This window comes from Kogia breviceps, chromosome 9, assembly GCF_026419965.1.
Source record: "Kogia breviceps isolate mKogBre1 chromosome 9, mKogBre1 haplotype 1, whole genome shotgun sequence".
Lineage (NCBI taxonomy): Eukaryota > Metazoa > Chordata > Mammalia > Artiodactyla > Physeteridae > Kogia > Kogia breviceps.
In genome coordinates, this window is record NC_081318.1 from 6831533 (window position 1) to 6852735 (window position 21203).

Consider the following 21203-nt stretch of genomic DNA (forward strand, 5'->3'; position numbering starts at 1 on the left):
TCAGCTCCTAACTAGACCTTCCGTTCGCCCACTCGTCCTGTCCTCACCACCACTCTCAGCCGAGGCCCATCATGCACCTGTAGAGATCATTCCGGAAACCAGGTTGGGTCACATCACTGCCCTGCTTCAACCCTTCTGTGGCTCCGCATTCTCTCCGGATGCGCTCCTCAGGGCTCCGGGTCTCTCCTCCAAGCACCTTCCAGCGCCAGCTTCCTGCAGCTCCTCCAGGAGCTCTCCCTCAGCTCGCTCCATGCCCCTGCCCAGGCAGGAAGCTCACGCCCGCCCAGGCCAAGCACGGAGCCAGCAGGCTCCCGGGTATGTAGCGGGCTAGGTAGGGGTATTAGGAACGATGCAGGCCACGCTCTGGAATGTTGGGGACCGGCTTTATTGCAGAGCCCCGGGGGCCATGCACTCTGTAATCTGGGGCACAGATGGGTGGTGGGCAAAGTTGCACTGGAACGCGTCCTCCGTCTTCCTCCTCCTGCCTGGCCTGGCTCTGGGCAACATCCAGGACAGCGGTATTCTCGCTCAGGTCTCAGGCAGATGTAGTCTCGGTGTCCACATCCCAGAGCTGCAGCTCCGGCAGCTGCCCGTCCCTTTTCCTGTGCCCCAAATCCACCCACCGAGGAAATGGGAATCAGACGGGCAGGGGAGCGGCAGCCAGCAAACTTGGCCTCGGCCGGGACTTGGCCACCAAACAGGAATTTCCTCACCACTCGTTAGTCACTAGACACGGGTCAGGCTTCTAGCCGCCAATCGAGACTCAACAGCCCCACTCCAGGGGGGCCACAGAGGTCAGCACAGGAAGGGAGTTGGAAAGGGGGTGCGTGGGATGTTAAAGGGAGGCCCCGATCTGAGCAACAGGCCAAGCCCAGAACCAAGAAATCCGGGTGAGACATACCGCGTTCTACCACCACTCCAAAAACGATGCCTACTCAACAGAATGCCAATCAACTCAACAGTCAACAAACACAAGAGACTGGCTTCTTCCCCAGGGAGGCAACGTGGCACAGCAGAGCGGGGGGACTCCAATTAGCTCTGGGGCCGTGGGCGAGTGCCTGAGGTCTCCACCCCAACTCTCCTAGGAGAAGTGAGGCACGGCTGGGGCCCCGGGTTCCCTCTGCTCCGAGGCCCGCACGCTCTCCAGGCGTCACCGGGCCAGGGGCTCCCCCGCCCTGCAGCATCTCAGCAGAGCCCAGCCCACACCTCGCCCACACCTGTCCCTCTTCGCCCTCCCTCGCTCCAGACGACCTACGTGCTGCTGTGAGGGGCTCTGAGATCCACCCTCACCGCTGCCAGGGTCTAGGCCTGGCCTCAGCAGGAGCTGCCTTCAGTTTCTTCAGCTCCTGCAGAGCTCAGGCTGAACCTCCGGGAGGGGAGGGAGGTGATCCAGGTGGGTAGGACGGGGGAAGAGGATATTGAGGAGATACCACTTCCTGAGCAAGCCAGTGTAAGTGACTTCGTGACTAGAAAGGATGCTAAACATACATGTTTCAATCCTGATCCAAATTACGATGATGCTCTGGCTCGTAATGTTTTGTGGGACTGTTTTCCATTTCGTCAACAAGTCCAGAAATTTCACATCGACACGTGTCAAAAATTAAAGGAGAACTCCAAGAACGGCCTTTGCCACACCTGACCGAGCCCCTCCATCTCACAGGCGAGGAGGCCCACACGGGCAGACAGTGGCAGGGCCCTGCCTCTTGCCCCAGGGCTTCCTCCCTGGCCTGGCCCACCCGAGGCTTGAGCAAAAGGCGCAGCCCCACCCTTGTCAGCCCCTGGCCTGGACCTACTCGGGAGCGGACGGTGGGAACCCGGGGGCTGGACATCTGCTCCAGCCTGGCTCTGAGCTCGGGGCTTCCTGAGGCCCAGACTGGCTGGGGAGGGCGGTACTTTCCAGAACCAGGCAGGCCTTGGGGGAGGGAGCACTTGGAGGGACTGGGACACAGTTGTAGGGGTGACAAAAGGGTCATCGGGGACAGTGGAGCCAAGGTCATCCAGAGAGCTGGGGCACCTGCAAAGCACATCACAGAACAAGTCACGGCCTCGCTGTGGAGACCCTTCTCCCCCAGCCCCGCCCTGGACAGCCTGTGCCCGTCAGCCAGCTCACCGCAGACAGCCCCCTGCCCCCGCCCTCCCCTCACTCAGAACAGATTCTGCAGCCGGCCGCCTCCTCTGGGGGCGTGCAAACCCACAAACAAGGCGGGGCCCACATGCTCCCCCCAGGACCCTGGGTCTTCCGTCCCTCCCCGCCGCCCAGTGCAGCACTGGGCGGGAAGGGAGCAGGTGCTCAGCATTTTTTTTTTCTCAATAAACGAACGCCTGAATCCACATGCGAAGTCTTGCAACCCTGCCCGACCTTGTCCTCCCCCCCGCCCCGGGCCCTTCCCCACCCCTGCCCGCTGCCCAGCCGTACCTGGGGCCGAGGCGGCGGCAGTGGTCACTCCCACAGGAAGTGCACATACCAGATCGTCTCATTCTTCAGCTGGGGCCCGAACAGGGGGTTCAGCTGAGCCAGGATGGCGATGAGCCAGCTGCCAGGGACAGCACAGTGAGGGTGGAGCCCAGACACAAGGGACTCTGCCCGCACACCTCACGCCACGCCTTTGATCACATGACCGGCCCAGCAGCAGGGTCTGGGTTCTGGAGGGAAGGGTCTCATGGAGCCATCCACACTGCGGCCGGCACGGGGGCTCAGTCTGGGGTGCGTGGGTCTGGGTTTAGGTTTGGTTTGATCTGATGTTTTGTAGGTTTATAAGATCCCTGCACTGGGGCTGGACCCTGGGATTAGGGAAGAGGTAAGACGGCCTCCGGGGGCACAAAGAGGTAAGACGGCCTTCCGGCTTAACTGAGCATGACAGAGGCCTCCCTCAAAACCGGAGCTTGGATTTATCCCTCAGTTTGGCAGCCAGGGTGATCTAACATGGAGCAACCTAACATAGGCGGATTGGGGAGGCGTGGCAGAGTGCCTTTCTTGTAAAAGGGGAGGGGTTACCATGAATGGCAGTTTTAGAAAGAGAACATCCAGACATGCAGGACCAGGCAATTGATTCCCTCACACTGTCCAGGTACTTGCATCTCTTGGAATGTTTTCTATATCCCAGGGACCTTTTCCAAGTTTGAAGACTACTGCTCATCCAGTGGTTCTAAACTGGCTGCATCACAATCACCCAGGGGCATGCATTAAAAATATGGATTCCCGGGCTTCCCTGGTGGCGCGGTGCTTGAGAGTCCGCCTGCCGATGCAGGGGACGCGGGTTCGTGCCCCGGTCCGGGAGGATCCCACGTGCCGCGGAGCGGCTGGGCCCGTGAGCCATGGCCGCTGAGCCTGTGCTCCGCAAGGGGAGAGGCCACAACGGTGAGAGGCCCGCGTACCGCAAAAAAATAATAATAATAAAAATTTTTTTAAAAAATGGATTCCCAAGTGCAGATCATGGGAATTGTGATTTAGTGGGTCCAGGGTGGAGCCCTAAAAGCTGTGTTTTTACAATCTCTCCAAGTGATTCTGATGTCCCATCAGGTACAAAAGGCACTGAGCTGGCCCAACTCACTCATTTTGTAGATGAGAAAACTGTAGCCTATGAACATGACAGAGCTTGTCCAGGTGCTACATTCAGAACCAGAACCCAGAGTTCATGACTTCCAGCCCATCGCTCTCTTTGCCTCTCCAACTGCCTCCTCTTCTGTGTTTTACAGCCTCAGCCTTTCGAGAGCTGAATGTGCCAGTATCAGGACGGAGGGGAGAGCAGGGCTGGCGAAGGAGGAAAGAAGGGAGCACAGAGGCCCCAGCTGACTTTGGGCTGGGAGAGCAGTACTTACAAGAGGTAACAGCAGACGGCGGTGGCCACCAGCATGGTGATGAGCACTCTGCAATGGGAGAGGACGTCAGGTCAGGATGGGTGGAAGCGTGTCCTCAGGAGGCCTGGCTGAGGCCAGAGAAAGAGCTCCTGGTGCCAGCCCCCTTCCCGCCTGATGCCACCTGAACACAGGGAGGCTGAGTTCCACTCAGGGTAAGAATTGCTAGATGGGGGGGCTTCCCTGGTGGCGCAGTGGTTGAGAGCCTGCCTGCCGATGCAGGGGACGCGGGTTCGAGCCCCGGTCCGGGAAGATCCCACGTGCCGCGGAGCGGCTGGGCCCGTGAGCCATGGCCGCTGCGCCTGCGCGTCCGGAGCCTGTGCTCCGCAACGGGAGAGGCCACAACAGTGAGAGGCCCGCGTACCGCAAAAAAAAAAAAAAAAAAGAATTGCTAGATGGAAAATAAAAACGCCAAGTGTCACCTCTTGGGGAGGCCAACCTTAATCACATCCAAGTTACATTATGAATGTTTCCCTTCACCTATCTGCCTTCTCTATCACCCACTATTTCTCCATCTTAATGCAAACATGTTGGGAAAAGACACTGCACAGAGCTGCATTTGCAGCCACCCACCATGGAGTGGCCTCTGGAATCCAAAGTTCATTGGGCAAAGGGAAGGAAGACAGAAGAACAGGAGACGGGGCAAGAAGCAAGGAGACCGTGAGCCACGTCTGAGGCACAAGGAGCAGTTATAATGAGAATCGCAACCGGCCACCTTGAATCTACCCAAACGCTGGAGACAGAGGCTTTAAACGCAGGAGGAAAACTTCAGAAGGAAGAACTCACCAAGGTTTGCAGGGGAGGAGAGGCGCTAAAATGGTTTACAAAGTGAGGCCATGGGACCTCAGCCCTGCAGGTCCCTTTTTTTTTTTTTTTTTTTTTTTTTTTGCCACTCCGTGCAGCATGAAGGATCTTAGTCCCCCAACCAGGGATCGAGCCCTTGCCTCCTGCAATGGAAGCCTGGAGTACTAACCACTGGACCACCAGGGAAGTCCCTAGCCCTGCAGATCTTTAAGAACAGAGGCAACAGCCAAATGCAGCCTCCAGCCAAAGCTAAATCTAACCCAAACCAGGCCCTAGGACCTCTGATCTAAAGTACTTGAAGTTGGTGCCAGAGCATTTAGCATTTTATCCATTCTTTCAACATTACCAAGTACCGTGGGCCAGTCCTGTACTAGGCAATGGGGTCTACAGTGGTGAACAAGACAATCTTCCACCTCGAGGAACTTGTAATCAAGGGGAGAGAGCGCTTTACAGCTGAAGATGATATGAAGCAGAAACTGGTAAATGGTGCAAGAGGTAGAGAAACCTGCTAGGGGACCTTCAAAAAATAATGATAGTGGCTAAAAATTATTCAATACAATATGTGCCATGCACTAAGAGTCTTATATACATTATTTCGTGTATATAATCCTCACAGCAGCCTTTAAAGGCAGGTATCATCATCACCCCCTATTACCTAAGAAGATATAAGGCTTGAAGGCGTGACAGACGCTCAAGGACACAGCTGGGCAGGAGGGGACAAACTGCAGTCAGTGTCTAGCCATAGCCTTTACCTTTACAGGCTGGAGGGGGTGACCCGTAACTGTCTCCACCTTTCTAAAGCACGACCGTCTCTGCCCTTTGGCCCCGACCGCCTGCCTGTTCCCTGCTGAACGCGGCCCAGCACAGATCTGGGAGGAGGAGTGGGGCGCCGTGCGCGCGCCTGGACAGTGCTCGCTGCACCACGGGCCGCCGCCGCCGCCGCCCGCGCAGCCGCCGGGGGGAGGGGGTGGGCGCGGCCGCGAAGGTGTCCACTGGGAGGCTGGGCCGCGCGCGATCCTTACCCGCGGTTGGGTCCTTTCGGCACGAACCAGGGCCCGGCGATGCCGATGAGGCCCCAGAACGTGGTGAAGATGATGACCGGGAGGGCGAAGGAGTGCGCCGTCATGGCCCGGCGCGGGTTGCCCAGGCCGGGATGCGAGTCAGAATTGCAGATGCTCCGGTGCGCGGAGGTCCCCCCCGGGCAGTGGGCGCCGAGCATGCGCAGCAGGGCCCGGCCGCCTAAGAGAGCCTTCAGCGAGCCCGACCCGCGCAGGCGCTCCAGCGCGTCACTCGGGGCGGGGGCGGGGGCGGGGGCGGGCTTTGCTCTGAGCCAGAGATAATTAGCTTTGAGCATCTCCTCCAGTTTGCTAGTTTTGGTTACGGGATTAACAGGACAGAGGCATGTGTCGAAATAAACTCTGCTTTATTCAAATAGCAAAAGGTTGAGAATCAGACCTGGCTTTTAGAACCACGTTTTGCACATCTTTGAAACCAGAGGAGGAGGTGACCTCGGCTGACAGACGCTTGGATGAGGGAAACGGCCCATCTTCGCACTGTCCTGCTAAATACCTGGCACCCTAGGAATTGAACCTGGGCTTCGAGGGAAGCAAAGGGTCTGGAGTAGATTACACTCCCAACGTGTCTGGCTAGAACAGGGGGTCGGGGCCCCTCCTTCCCGCCTGCTCTCCATGGCTACTGAACTCAAACTGTCAGTTAAAATGCTGGTCACTCAGAACGTCAGCCCTGTGGGCATCAGCCTGTGGAGATCACAGGTAGGGAACGAGGGTGGAGGCGTGGCTAGGGCTCTGGCCAAAGGCAGAGAGCTTGCTCCTTCCATCCCCAATGCCCTTCAGCTTGTTTTTTTGTGAGGCAAAAATAGGAAGGCTCTCCAACAACAGGGTCTCCAGGCCCTGGGGTCTGAAGTGCTGCAAGTCTCTTGAAACAAAATGAGACGTCAGCTTGGGCAAGGGGTCTCACCACGCCTCAGCCTGGGGTCCTGCACAAAACGGTCAGCGTCCTCTCTGCCATTAGCGAACGGAGGGGACCCAGGGCATGCCTGCGCCCCTCGAGGAAGTGGGCAGTGCAAATCCCTGTGACAAGCAGCATTCTCAGTCGCCCCCCGCCCCGAGGGGCCCAAATGTCTCACGAGCTGGCGTCGGAGGCTCCCTCAGAGCACAGATGTGGAGAGGCAGGGGCGTCCCTCGCTGGCCTCCACCTCCACGCCTAGCCTCGCACAGGCAATCGTGCGTGTGGCACTCACGCACGGCGCTGCTCCCAGGACTAGCCTCTTGCCCTGAGGATTCTTAAAGGACGGACGGTGCCGTGGGGAGGATGCCTGCGAGAAAGTCACCTCAATTTGAATCGCCATGGATGGGGGGGGACTATAACCCCCACTTTAAAGGGCCCTCCTCTCTTCCATCCCAACTCATACCCGCAGCGCCTGGCCTGGTGCAGATTCCTGAACTCCCCACAGTGACCGGTGCGAATGAGGGAGGGAGGCCTGGGCTCCATCCTGGCCACGTGGACAGTAACACCACCAGGGTTCAAGCTCCAAGGGCCCGTGGTACACCTCAGCCCCCAGAACACGGGGCTGTCAGGGAGACGGTGCCACAGGTGAAAAGGCAGAAAGCGAAAACGGAATTCCTGGCTCGAAGCTGAAGAAGACAGGAAGGCGATGGCGCTAAGGCTAAGTGCTAAGGGTGGGGTGCTGGGAAGGGAGAGTCAGAGACACTGGGAACCAGGGGTTCTGCCAGACAGTGAGACACTCGGTACCAGCATCTCAGGGGCTCTCGGCACCTTCTAGGAGTGGGAAGTGGACAGATGGCTGCTTGAGGGCCAGGCCACTTGGACCTGCATCACAGAGCAGGGACCCCACCTAGAGCCAGGCAGCATGGCCAGGACAGAGCACTACTTCCTGCCCGTCTGAAACAAGAGAAAGGCAGCGGCAAAGAAGCCCTTCCCTCTAACCTGCCCTCGTTTCCCACCTGTGGTCAGGAAGGCGGGACCCAGACACTACATCATCCTCAGCCAGACGAGCAGCCTAGGAGCCTCTGCCCAAAGCCGCTGGCCGGGAAGGAAAAGTGCTTTACTTCAGGGTGGAAGAGGTGGGGTGATGGGGAGAGGACAACGGGAACCAAAGAGTGTGGGGCACCCTTCTGCGCCGCCAGGGTGGTGGTTCTCACACTTGAGTGAGCCCACGAAGTTCCGGGGGGCCTTGCTGGAAACACTCCCGGGGACCTGATCAGGTGGGTCTGGGGTGAAACAGATTCAAACAGACACCCCTAGTGATCCCCAGGCTGGTCCCCAGGGCAACTTTGGGAAGAGTGGACTAGACCATTATGCCGAGGGCATGTTGAGAGAGCACCTCTTCCCATAATAAGGACGTTGGTGGCAAGGGACAAGGACGAGGGCTGAAGGCAGCCAAGTCCACTCTGCAGCCTGAGGGCCGCCTTTCAGAGCTGGAGGCGCTGTCATCCATCAGTCCTGTGGCAGCTGGGGCACCAGCGGGCACTTGGATTCTCTACTGCCACTTCATGGAGAGGGACACCAAGGCACAGAAAAGAGGAAGGGATTAATCATGGTCGAACCACTGCCTGCAGCAGAGCTGGGACAGGATCCCGAGCCCCCCGAGTGCCAACTTGTCCTGTCCGCTCTGCTCCGTAGAAAACCCGGGCTCAGCACAACACAAGGGCTGCGACTGGTGGAAATCGCCAGGCCCCCTCCAGGGAAACACTCCTCCCCTGTCTGGGAGCTGCAGGAGCATAACCTTTCTTGATTGCTCTGTGCCAAGGGGTTCAGCTTGCCTCATCCTAAAGGAAGGCCCTGGGAGGAGAGAGAGAAAGTCTCTGATGCGAGTCTCCCATTTGAAGTTGAGGCTTCCCTGCTTCTGCCACGGAGCCAGGGGGATAGATCCCAGAGCCAGGCCAGCTGTCCCTAGACCTGCTCATCCCAGGCCCCTTACCGCGGGTCTAGCCCACGCCACTCAGGCTGTGGGCAGCCCGCTGGGACGCTCCCCGGCTACCCAGGCGCTGGAGTGCTCCTTTAAGCCCCCTGCCCCCAACCGTCTCTCCCACTTCAGAAAAGTCCTCCTGCCACCAAAACATGGGGTGAAATCTTTCATGATGGAATTAACTCCTGAAGCACCTTAAAATGAGCTTGGGACACGAACCCTCCTGCATGTTTAAGTGCTGTGGGGTCGCCGCTCAGCTCAGAGGAGGCCCTTGGTAAGCAGGCTGTGCGCCTCCTGATCCCCCCGCCTCCCTGGGATGTGGGCTTAGCTATCTTGTCACTGCCGCTTCCCAGTGTGTGGAGAGCCCCCACCAAGCGAAGACTCCCACGGCCTGTCACCAGGATCACGAGGGCCAGGGAAGCAGGGGGTCTCCAAGGCAGCCCCTCGGGGTCCTGCTCTTACAGGAGCGCTTTATCAGGACAGCCCAGGGACTCTTGGCTGGGGTGGGGACACAGGAGTCCGTGGCGCGGCTCTAGGATGCAGTCCGTCAGGACCTCCATGGGTTCCCCATAGGACGGGATGGGCGGCTTCCGGGTCACGGCCTCCTCCAGGCGGAGCGCTCCCATCTTCTCCTTCCTGAGCCCCGCCCCTCGTGCGGGAGGAAAGGGAGGGTACGGTCAGACAGAGAAAACAGATCAGATGACGATCCCCTCCCCACAACCGACCGCGCGCCAAGGTATGCTCGGTGCAGAAGCCCTAGCAGAACAGGCTGGAGGCGGACAAGGACCGCCCTGTGCCAGCCTGCCGGAGCCCCACTCCGCTGCTTTCACCCCGGGGCAGCGGAGCTCATGGCGCGGGGCGGCGACTTTGCTCCCGGGGGACATTTGGCAGAGTCCGGACACCTTTCTGATTGCTACAACGGGAGGGTAGCCAGCGGGCGAGTAGTGGGAAAGGCCAGGGGTGGCCAGGCGCAGGACAGGCTCCCGCAGCAAAGAACCACCTGGCCCCAAACGTCAGCAGTGCTGAGGCTGAGAAACTGCCTGGGAAAGAAGGCTTTATCATATACACTCTGGCCGTGTTCTCTGTTTGCTTCAGACGTACCAGTCCCATCGCGCTACGATTACAAGTTGCAGAAGCGCACAGCTGATGGCGTCTTCTCCTCCTTCACCCTCACGGGGCGGGCACTGACAGCACCTCACTCACCAAACGCGTGGGAGAAGGGCTCCCGTGTTGGGGTCACCCTCTTTCCTTCTCTCCACCTCTGCTGCCCCCGCCCTGCACCCACCGCGCAGCTGCAGGTCCAGGGCCACCATGCCTCCTACAGAGCGTCCGTCAACCCCGAGGCCAGCCCACTGCTGAGGATCACAGACCCTGAGGTAAGACGACAGCAGAAGCAAGAGGACGGGGACCCGCTGTAGGAAGACGCCAAGAGAGAAAAAGCTCGGCTCCGTCACTGCTCAGTGACACGGGAGCAGCCTGGAGAGGCTCTGGTTTTCTTTGGCGTTCAGTGACTACTTGAAACGAGGGAAATTTCTTACCTAAGACTTCCGGTAACTTGGCCTCCAGGATCATGTCACTTCCCCCTCAAGCCCAGTCCCCAGCTGGCCGTCCAGGCTAGGTGGGAGGCTTTCCTCACGGACCCCTCCCCTGCCTGAAACCCCCAACATTCTCCTCCTCACGGCCCCTGGGACCTGCACCGACCTCTTCCCTCTGCAAGCGGGGTCCGCACAGCCCCACGGGCATGTGGTGTCTCTGCCCTCGCTGGTCCAGTGCCCGAGCGATTTCTGGCAGAGTCTGATCCTTTAAAGAGCGCCGTGGGCACCACTCGCCAGATGCTGTTCTAAGCCCTTCACACCTATTAATTCGCTTCACAGATGCAAAACCACAGCACAGAGAGATTAAGTTGCCAGAGGTCACGTGCCAGGCAGCGGCAGGATGAGAATTTGAACCCGCGCAGCCTTGCTCTGGAAATTCCTGCTCTTGGCTCTGTGCCCTGTGCCCTGCGGCGTGGGTGACCTGCCTTCTAGCTGGATCATAATCTCCCGGAGGGGAGGTGTCCCGTCTTGAGCACCCAGTGGTCTGGCAAATGGATGGCCACGCGACACCTTAGAGCAAGCCTACTGTGACGGCTGACGTGAGCAGACTCTGCCAGGCCGTGAGCTCAGCACGGGGCTGGGAAGCTGAGATTCTCTCCCTTTGCTTCCCCACGTCCAGGAGCTCTGCCACGCATACTTACTTGTGTGGGAGCGGGCTGGCACCCGGGCACAGGTGTAGACGTGGCTGAAACGGCGGCCCGAGGAGGTCAGGTACCAGTGCTGGATGGCGGGCTGGGGGTTGTACTCTGTGACCGCCACGCCGTTCACCGCTGTCATCAGGAGCATGTTCAGCACCTCGCTGGAGAGCTTGGTCCTCTCGTCGGTCCGGATCCGGTTCATGGCACTGAATCCGCGCTCACAGCAGGAGGTGGAGACGGGCACACAGACCACCACCGCCACGAGCCTGCTGAGCAGGGGGAAGCGGCGGTGCTGGGCCAGGGCGCTCCTGCACAGCGTGGAGAACGGCAGGTTCTCGGCGACGGCTTTCAGGCCCAGCCACTCCTCCAGCAGTGCTTCCTCACTGTATCCTGGGGGCAGTGAGCGTTCAAAGTATCTGGCCAGGGCAAGAATATCATCATTCCCGAAACCGGCCAGTTCCATGCCGCTTGGCCAAGCCATGGCGTCAAACACCTCCATGTTCTTGAGCTGCGGGGGACGGTCCACGTCAAACCTTTGCTGGAGGTATTCGATCCCAGTCAGGATCGTTCTCTCCCTGTCCGCCTGGAACCGCTGTTCTGCCGTCTCCATTCTGTCCAAGAAGATGCCGTGGAGCCGCCCATCCCTGAAGCCAGCATTGAACTCTTCCTCTTTGGGTCCTGCCTGGTGGCGGAGGGTCTCCAGGGCTACGTAGGCCCGTCCGAGCGTGGAGTTCACCTCCGTAATCGGCACGATCTCCTTCTGGCACACTTCGGACACAGGCCTGTAGATGCTCAGGAAGTCCAAGAGGAAGTGGCAGAACTTGACGAAATGGAAGCCCTTCATCAGCTTCAGCACGCCTTTGGCCCTGTGCCCGGCCTGGCCACCTGCTTCCGCCACGCTCTGGAGGTGCCTGGCCAGGGCGGGCCAGCTCACGATGAGCGCGTCCAGCGTGCGCCTCTTGCTGGCCACCCACCTGACGGCGTGCAGGTCCCTCAGGCGGATGATTTCCTGCCCCAGCGGGCCCGCGCCTTCCTGCAGCTCATGCAGCCTTTTGCCGGAGGACTGGTAGAACTTGAAGACGGTGCGGACGTGCCGCTCACACTTCTTGACCAGGTCGATGCCTCCGCAGGCGTCAAGCACGGCCACGTGTAGCCGGTGGGCCACACAATGCACGGGCAGCAGCCGGGGGACGATGTCCTGGAGCTTCGCCACCAGACCCCCTCTGCAGCTCAGCCTGCTGGAGCCGTCCATCCCCAGGCCCACCACCCAGCCAGGCTTCCGGAAGGGGATGTCCAGTTCGTCCAGGGCAGAGATGATGGTCTCAAAGTACCCATCCACCGTCTCGCTGTAGAGTGGGGCCAGAGTGATGTAAGACTCCTTCACCTCCGTCCCCTTAAAGTAGCGGATGTAAATGCCCACACAGGACTGGCCGGAGGTGTCCGTGGCGCCGTCCAGCAACACGCCCACGCACGGGGAGCTCCGGACATCCTCGAGGATCTCCTTCCTCAGGGTCTCGGCGATGTATTTGATGAACTGAGTGCAGGCGGTGCGATTGCGGTACTTGCCCAGAATCACGGTCCCGGTGCTTTGGAGGAGTTGCAGGATCTTCTCAAAGTCGTTCAGGGGCCTCGAGTGGTACGCGATGGAATAGGCGGCATTGAAAAAGTGCTCCATGCCGGCCATCAGGTCACTGGAGATCTCGGGGACGAGGGCGGCCTGCGGGCTGTCTTCCTTGACATCCAGGGTGTTGACACAGAGCTTGTGTGCTTTGCTGACTTCATGGTACTTTAAAGTCTCCACTTTAAAAGGACCCGTGTAACCTCGGACTAACCGGGATGATCTGTCGTGAAGACTAGGTCTGTCTTTGCAAGCTGAGCAGAAGAGTTTGGCCTCTTTGGGGTCAATTACTAGCCACGGGAACTGCCCAAACCACGACCTCTGAATCGAGCGGGGTCTGTAAGTCCTCTTGATTTTCCCCCGTCCATCTGCTTCTGCTGCACAAAGGCTGGGACTGCAGTAGGAGGTGCACGTCCCCATGGCAGGAGCAGGAAGCAGTGTAGAGTCTACGGCTGAGGCCTGTGTGTGTGCCTCTCTAATGGCCACCGTCGTCTTCTTCCCTTTGGAGCAAATCAAACTGTGCTCGGTTTTGCTGCCCAGAACTCTGCAGCCTCCTGTCAGCTAAGACGCCCCAATTCAGTAAGTACCCCTTATGCAAAGCAGAGAAGATGAATGTGATCCACCTTTCTAGAAATCAGCAGTGGCTTCTATTTAAACCCTTTCCCATTATTTTCTCTGAAAGCCAGTCTGTCTCCCCAGGAGTTGTCTGCTAATCCTTGTGGCTTCGTTAGCCAGCCTCCCTCTCCCTACCCACGTACCTACCCTGAGATCATGTGACACCAGAGGCTAATAAGCTTAACTAGCGCCTTGGCCACAGATGCTATTGGATGGTTTTAATCCTCTTTCGAGGCACCACAAAGAAATGAGGTTAAACATCCAAAAGTCTTCTTACGAGCCTTGGAAACAAGGGAGGCATAGAAGTATACACAGCGGCTATCAGCCAGTACGTTACTGACAGAGGTGCACGAACTGCTCACTCTCACAGACCAGCAGTGCTGTCACTGAACACCCGGGGGGCGGGGCAGAAGGCAGCAGAGGCCCACGGCCGTGGGTCACGTGGCTGCACGTGACCGGCGTCCAGCACGCGCCTCCCCCGTCAGCTCTACCACGGTCGCCCCGTTTCACTTCTGCTCATCAAAGCTCCTTATTTTTCCCAAACTGTCCCAGTTTCTCAGATTCTTCTGCACACAGTTAGTTTCTTATTCACGTTTTTCTACCAATACAGGGCCCGGTGCACAACAGGTTCAGCACGAGGACGGCGGAACTAACACTGTGTGACTTGCCACAGCTGCCTGGGCCCCTGGACACACCCTTCGGAACCCAGCAGGCCAAGACCCACCTGGAGGACGGCCTTTCCCCCACTTTGGTCCGTCTGGGTCCTTGATCCAGGGTGCAGCTCTCCGCTCCAGTTTTGAGATCAAGTCTGGTTTGGCGGCAGCAGGCCCTGTTGCAGGGACGAAGAGTCATAGCAACATCACAGCTCTGGACTGTCAAGTCAAGCAGCCCATCTGAAAGATCCAGGGAGGCCTCTGGGTGCATTTCCGAAAAAAAATCTTTCCAACCAGGGGCGCGAGGAAAGCACACCCATCTAGGGTGCCGATTTATTCTTAAAACCCAAAGAGGCACCCAATTAGGGTGTATCCCTTAGCTCCATGGCTCTTCCATGGGAGCGTGAGGCAGCTAGATGAATCTAGAGGGGAAAGGGTGAAAACAGGAGGAAACACAGAGGACAGAATAGAAGGAGAGAGGGCAGGGATGATAAAGAAAGCCACGCGAGGAGTGGGAGAGGGCCATCAACAAGTGTCCCATGCGTGTGCCCCTCAGCAGCACCCACAGCTGGCCTTGGTGCAGGCAGCTAAGTACACGGGGCACCTGAAAAGCCCCCTAACGCCGTCTGCCACCTGCAGCGGAGCCTGAAATCCAACTAGAAGAGACTCGTGTCTTTGGGTTAAGCACTGCCCTTTACTGAAAATATGAATATTCTTCGAGGCTATGCAGAGAAATTGCTTTCTTGATTTAAAGGAAAATCCATTCATCTCCACTTACATGCTTTTTATGTATCTATGTGAATTGGGCGTATAACCTTTCTTTGGAAAGACATGTACAAGCCACTGGTAACTGCGGGTACTTCTGTGGAGGGACTGAAGGACAAGGTAAAAGGGAGATTATTTTCACTATTCATCTTTGGATCATTCAAATATATTTATATGTTCATGTGTGTGTATGTATCCACATGTTTACTACTAATGAAAATACAATACATTATTAATCTGTGGTAGATTGAACACTAATTCATCTTCAAACGTCTGTAAAATGAGGGCAAAGGGATAATAATAAAAAGAAGCGTAAGCCCAAGAGAAACACTGTACTAGACATGTTAATACATTTTTAGAAGAAGGAAAGGAGATAAAAGAGAAAAACTAACAGAGCTAGACACCAAATGCCAGCAGGGCGGGTAATAAGGAGAAAGAAGTGAACTTGACCCCAGAATCCCCCAAAAAGCCAGGACCTGGAGGCACCAGGTGCAGCAGAAGTGGTGGCTAAGGAGAGACTGGTTCAAGGCCAGGTCTGCTCACCTATTCCAGGAAGCCAGAAAATACCACCACCCTCCCCCAAGGAGGAGAGAGAGGTTGGTCTACAGAAAAACTTAACCAGAAAGGTTCCGGGCCCTGGGATGGTGGGGTGAGTGAAAGATGAAGGAGAAGAGCTGCGATGCAAACATATGAAGACAGTCTACAGACCAGAAGCTGCGTTACCCGGCTCTGAGAACACCAGCTTGGTGTACAGCCACGCAGGAGACTGGAAGTTTTCTTTGGAGAAATGAATCGCCCCTCCCCAACCCTCCTCCCCCAAAGACCTACGGATCCAGACTCTGCTGGGCTCTGCAATGAAACATCCGGGTTCACAGCTGGTCACCCTACAATGTAACCTACCCCTTGAGTCCCAGCCACGCACACAGAGCTTCCAGCCAGTTTTTAAGGCTTTACTCTTAAATGTGAATGAACCTAAAGATATTTATTTAAGACAAACTGCTAACAAGTAGGAAAAAGGATTGAAGGAACTAGAGATACTGCAGGAAGCAAAACAAAATTTCAACCCCCTCCCCTCAAAACTAGAACATTCCCACAGAGAAAAGTCACGATAGTTATCCATGAAAAGAGCAATAAGGACTCTTAGTTTAAAATATGATAGAAAAAAATGTTTTAAAGTAAATAGAATTGTTAGAAAATAAAATGGAGGAAATCTCCAGAAAAGTAGAACAAAAAAGACAGAAGCAGGAAATAGGAGAAAAAGAAAAAAATGAAACAAAACCAGAGGCTTAATTTAAGAGGTCTAATATCTAACTAATAGGATTTTGGGGGAGAAAGAAAAGAGAAAATACAAAGGAAGAAATAATACAAGAATGTTTCCCCAAAATGGAAACTGTGAGTTTCCACATGGAAGGGAAGCACCAGATATCCAGAACAAAAGATGAAAAAAACGTCCGTATCATTAAGCACTAAATACTTCAAAACACTGGAATAGGTCTTAAAACTTTTCAGAGTGGAAAAACAGGCTGCGTTCAAAGATTTAGGAATAAAAAGGTATTCAGACTTCTCAACAGCACCTGTAAAACCTAAAAGCAATGCTTTCAAAATGCTGAGGAAAATCATTTCCAACCTGGAATTCTATACCCAAACCAAATTATCAATTGTGAGAGCAGAATAAGGGCATTTTCAGATACACAGAGTCTTTAAAAAATTTCCTCCCATGAACCCTTTCTTAGGAAGTTACTGAAGGATGTGCTCCAACAAAATGAAGACATAAACCTAAAAGAAGCAATAGATCCAGGAAATAGGAGAGAGACGATGGAAAGTCTAAGCCCACAGCTGTGCAGCAGGCCTAAAGTATAACTAGTTTAGATAGAGCAGAGGAATGGAAGACCCAGTGACAGAAGTTTCCAGAAAAAAAAGTGAAACCGATAGGTCACAGGATGTTTGATCATGTGGAAAAGACTCTTCAAAGGAGTTATATAATTCCATGGAGAGTTTGAGAAGAATTGGTGATAGTACAGAAAACTAGCAAAGTAAAAAAAATAAGAAAAAAATTCAATTCCTAGGGGGAAGAAAATCCTACAACAAAGGAAACATCATCATAATATGTCACTTTGATTAGAAGTAAATAATACATAATCATAATCAGGCAAATAATTTACATTGAATTAACCAAAAAAGTATGATATACCTGTTCTGAGAGGATGGAGGGAAGAGAAGTGGGGGCCTGGGGTGATGTAAGAGGGCCATATCTTCATCCTCCACAGTAGGAATCAATAGATAATATCTAAAATCAATAAATCAGGAATAGCAATAAACATATGCAACAGGATATTAAAGTGTGATTCTGTCTGCCTGTTTTGGCTGAAGGCCCCCCCAAAATAGGAGCCAACTCTCCCCCATTCCAAAGCTAGACCACCAAAGCCAACTTGGAAAGAGTGGCTGAAACACTGGGCTGTAACCCAAGCACTTGCCACTAAGAGGGAGTCAAGGCACTGGGAGTGAGGAGGTCAGGAAGTTGGATATTAGAGATGCTTTGGAAAGAGCTGTCAAGTGTGCTGTGAGCCCTCCACACTACCATGGGGAGGGATGGGGTGGACTGGGCTACTTTCCTCTGACCTTAAGCCTGATGGGAATGACATCCTGACCTGTATTTCCTGGAGCTGTGGGGCTTCTCAGGAATCCAGGCCTGGAAAAGACTAAAGGCATAAACTGACCAATGGTTCCTTGGTGGTGGCCACGTTGGAAGGAGCCTACATTCACAGGGCTTGTCAAAGCGAAGGATATATACGTGTTTTCCATGGTCCAGCTGTGGGCCTCAGAGGGAAAGAGAAGAGGCCCAGAGCCACTTAAAGGGGCTGCCCCTGTCTGCCTATTGGTGATGCTCCCCTAAGGAGCCCCTATGGGGCAGACTGCCAAAGCAGACATTACCCACTGTAGCGAGAGATCTCCAGAAACAGGGGTTTGGGGGAGTGCAGAACCCACACACTTGGAGAATCAGCTTTCAATTATCCCAGTTACATGTAACTGGTATCAGATTACATGGATGTAATTCTTGTACCTCTCCTCCCCACCTACACACCACCATTCCCAGCCAGGATGCAGCAGAAATCCTGGAACAAGCTTGGGGGGTAGGGGGAGAACTTCTTTCTTCCTATCACAAGATTCCTTCCGGATTCTAGACCTAAAGCAGGTTGAGGTGGGAGAGGCAAGAAACTTCAGCTTTAAATGAAGTCCAGATTTTTCACCATTACACAAGGACTGGACTTTTCTTTCCTAAATTTTTTGGGGTCAATTTTATTATTATTTTTTTTTTTGCGGTATGCGGGTCTCTCACTGTTGTGGCCTGTCCCGTTGCGGAGCACAGGCTCCGAACGCGCAGGCCTAGCGGCCACGGCTCACAGGCTTAGTTGCTCCGCGGCACGTGGGATCCTCCCGGACCGGGGCACAAACCCGTGTCTCCTGCATCGGCAGGCGGATTCTCAACCACTGCGCCACCAGGGAAGCCCTGGGTCAATTTTTATATCATTTAAAACCTATAGAAAAGTTTTAATAATAAAACAAGGAACTCCAATCATTCGCATTTTGTTCCATTTGCTTTATCATGCCCATGTGCCCTCTCTCCCTCCCTCCTTTTCCTCTCTCTATATGTATAATATATAAATACATATATATGTATATGTGCAGGCTGCACACTAGAGTTACCTGGGAAGCTTTAAAATATGTAAGTAATATATATATATAATATTTTTCTGGACCATTTGAGGCTAAATTGTTTTCATTCCTCCCTTTATCCCTAAATACTTCTGTGTGTATTACTCAAGAAAAAAGACATTCTCTTATCGGGTTTGCAAAATGAGCTCCATGACCCCAACCCTTGCCTAATCCCTGCCCCTTGGAATGTGACTTAAATGTGTGAACTGATATCACTCGTAATTATGTTACATAGCTAAAGAGACGTTGTCTGGGTAACAATGTAATCACACTAGCCGCTTAAAAGCACAGGAAGTCAGAGAATCAAAACACCCAAAAAATTCAATGTATTATTGCTGGCCTAAGGATGGAGAAGGCCATGTGGAAAGGACCTGGCAGCAGGCCCTAGGAGCTGAGAATGGTCGGCAGCCAGAAAGAAAACGGGGACCTCAGTCCTACAACCACAAGGAACTTCATTCTTCCAACAACTCAACAACCCAGTGATTCTTCCCAGAGCCTCCTGATAAGAGGCCAGTCTGGCACACTTAATTTCAGCCATGTTAGACCCTAAGCAAAGAACCCACCTAAGCCCACCTGGGACTTCTGAACTCCAGAACTGTGAGATAATAAATGGGTGTCTTTTAGCCACTAAATTTGTGATAATTTGTTATGTGGCAACTAAAAACTAATATGTCTTATACAGTCAAAGTAAAATGATCGAAATCAGAAAATTTAATATTGATATAACACTATAATTTAATCCACCATACTGTTTTCCACAGTGACTTACCATTTTATATTCCCACCAACAGGGCATAAAGGTTCTATCCTCAGCAATAGTTGCTGTTTTCTATTTTAGTAGGCATCCTTATGGGTGTGAGGTGGTATCTTATTGTAGTATTGATTTACGTTTCCCTAATGACTGTGATAGAGTATCTTTTCATATGCTTATTGGCCATTTGTACATCTTCTTTGAAGAAATGCCTATTCAAGTCCTTTGTACATTTTTTTTTTTTTTTTTTTTTTTTTTTTTTTTTGCGGTATGCGGGCCTCTCACTGCTGTGGCCTCTCCCGCCGCGGAGCACAGGCTCCGGACGCGCAGGCTCAGCGGCCATGGCTCACGGGCCCAGCCGCTCCGCGGCATGTGGGATCTTCCCGGACCGGGGCACGAACCCGTGTCCCCTGCATCTGCACGCAGATTCCCAACCACTGTGCCACCAGGGAAGCCCTACGTATGTCTTTCGATGCACAAAATTTTACAATTTTCATAAAGCCCAAATTGTCGATTTTTTCCTTTCTTGCCTGTGCCTCTTAGCCATCTAGCTAACGGTTTGTCAACTGTGTTGATCTTCCTTTGAATGGGTCATACTCTCCTATTTCTTTGTGTGCCCTGTGATTTTTTGTTGAACACTGGACATTTGAATCTAATAATGTGGTAACTCTGGAAATCAGATTCTCCCCGATCCCCAAGGTTTGCTGTTTTTATTGTTTTCGATTATTGTTATTATTTTAAAATTTTTAATCATTATAGGCTATCTCTGTGCCAAGGATCAGCCTGAGGTGTAAACTTAAAGTCTTCTCAGGTCTTCTGGAGTCTTTCCCTGGGTATGCAAAATCACTTTCTAATTTTCCTCCTATATGTTTTTGAATGTCCTAGTCTTTAATGTCTGGTTTTCAAAAGAGGGAAAAGAGAAAAATTAAGAGGAGGGGGAGGAACCTGCAAAAATGGGGGAGGTGCAACAACACGGGCCGCTTCCTTCTCTGTCTGCACCTCTGTGATGAGAAGCAGCGATCGGTGATCAGAGCACTGATCCCTGATACTTAGAGGGCAGCATCCCCTTTGCCCACCCTAATTCCTGCAATCTGTGTGCAAGCTGCTCCAGGAACATGGCACAGCTGCCTGCACCATGGTAGGGGTGGGAGATGGGCAGCTGCTAAAGTGCTAAGAGCTGAAGTTGACCAAACTTAACCACAATTTACTTTCCAACTCTTCTTCTGTAAGTTGTGAGCCTTTGACAGGCTTCAGAGTTCCCAAATAGTTACATCAGACAGACTCCACCAGTGCAATCGTTGTCTATGTGAGGAGACAGGCTCCTGGTGCTCCACCATCTTCCAGAGTCCTCCTCCTAATCAGGAAATTTTTGAAGAGAACTGTACTGGACATTTTATTAATTGAAATTAGATCATTAACGTGACTAAAAAGTGACTGGAGGACTTTCTGTTTACCTGAGTGTGACAAGTCATGCGCCCTGCCCCAGGTTTCACCCTGTAAAGAGAAACCAAAATGGAGGCCACAATTTGAACAGACCCCTGGACCAAACACTCATAATCACATAACCAGATCTTAAGCTGTCCTGATTTCCTCAAAATGCTGACTCTGGTCTTAAACAAAATTTAAGTTTCCTTCATGTCAGTGTGACCTTACAGCTTCCAAGCCAATCAGCTACACACAAGAAAAGGTACACAGTGCTACGACCCTGAAGAGAATATAATCACAATTAAAAAACAATGTACTTCTTCAGTCATGCTTTACACATTGAGCTTTATCTGCCGAGAGCCAAGTTTTCAGCCACTTCGGGTTTGAAGTCTCCCAGTTCATGAACAGTTTGTTTCTTGCTCAATAAAATATTCTTATCAAGTAAAGCTCTTTGAATTTTCTTTTGGCAACCCAAAGGGTGAGAAAGAAAAGCCCCAAAGAGCTGATCCAAACAAGTGGCGATGGAAAAGAATGAAGCTGTTTTACGAGTGCACCCTACTGAAGTCCATGCTTTTAGAAAATAAGGTCTACATGGGTTACTCAGAAATAATGAAACAAGTTACTGGAAGAAACAGCTAAAAAATTGGGGGGAGGAGGACTTGGCAACAGAGAATGGTAGGACAGGGAACTGTCATTTTTTTGTTATACGTCTTATGAGAACTACTTTGATTAAAGAAACATAATTATGAAGACATATTTTACAGATTTACTGAAAACATACATGATCCTGCGTATCCCTGGCCATGTTTGCCTAAATTATA

General features: G+C 53.4%; 2 protein-coding genes across 3 annotated transcripts in view; both read right to left on the reverse strand.

Annotated features, from left to right (window-relative positions):
- Positions 1 to 367: 367 nt before the first annotated feature.
- ATP6V0E2 (ATPase H+ transporting V0 subunit e2) lies at positions 368 to 9043 on the reverse strand. The gene is made up of 4 exons (XM_059073721.2): positions 5682 to 9043; positions 3820 to 3867; positions 2417 to 2534; positions 368 to 2014 (listed from the first exon to the last, which is right to left on the reverse strand). Exons 1-3 carry the CDS (start codon positions 6011 to 6013, stop codon positions 2441 to 2443), a joined length of 474 nt encoding a protein of 157 aa, XP_058929704.2. The 5' UTR covers positions 6014 to 9043; the 3' UTR covers positions 368 to 2014; positions 2417 to 2440.
- ZNF862 (zinc finger protein 862) overlaps positions 6066 to 21203 on the reverse strand; it is a 31431-nt gene continuing 16293 nt past the window's right edge. For both annotated transcript variants that reach the window (XM_067041877.1, XM_067041878.1), the window contains 4 exons: positions 13799 to 13903; positions 10845 to 12959; positions 9071 to 9257; positions 6066 to 7313 (listed from right to left, as the gene is read on the reverse strand). In XM_067041877.1, coding sequence (XP_066897978.1) covers positions 7253 to 7313; positions 9071 to 9257; positions 10845 to 12959; positions 13799 to 13903 — 2468 coding nt within the window. In that variant the 3' untranslated portion in view covers positions 6066 to 7252. The remainder of the gene's footprint in view (positions 7314 to 9070; positions 9258 to 10844; positions 12960 to 13798; positions 13904 to 21203) is intronic.

Coding starts and splice junctions, on each gene's coding strand:
- ATP6V0E2 (XM_059073721.2), bottom strand. CDS start 6,013: ATGCTCAAAGCTAATTATCTCTGGCTCAGAGCAAAGCCCGCCCCCGCC. Junction 3,868..5,681: donor CCGAAAGGACCCAACCGCGG/GTAAGGATCGCG, acceptor CTCCCATTGCAG/AGTGCTCATCACCATGCTGG. Junction 2,535..3,819: donor GCCGTCTGCTGTTACCTCTT/GTAAGTACTGCT, acceptor TGTCCCTGGCAG/CTGGCTCATCGCCATCCTGG.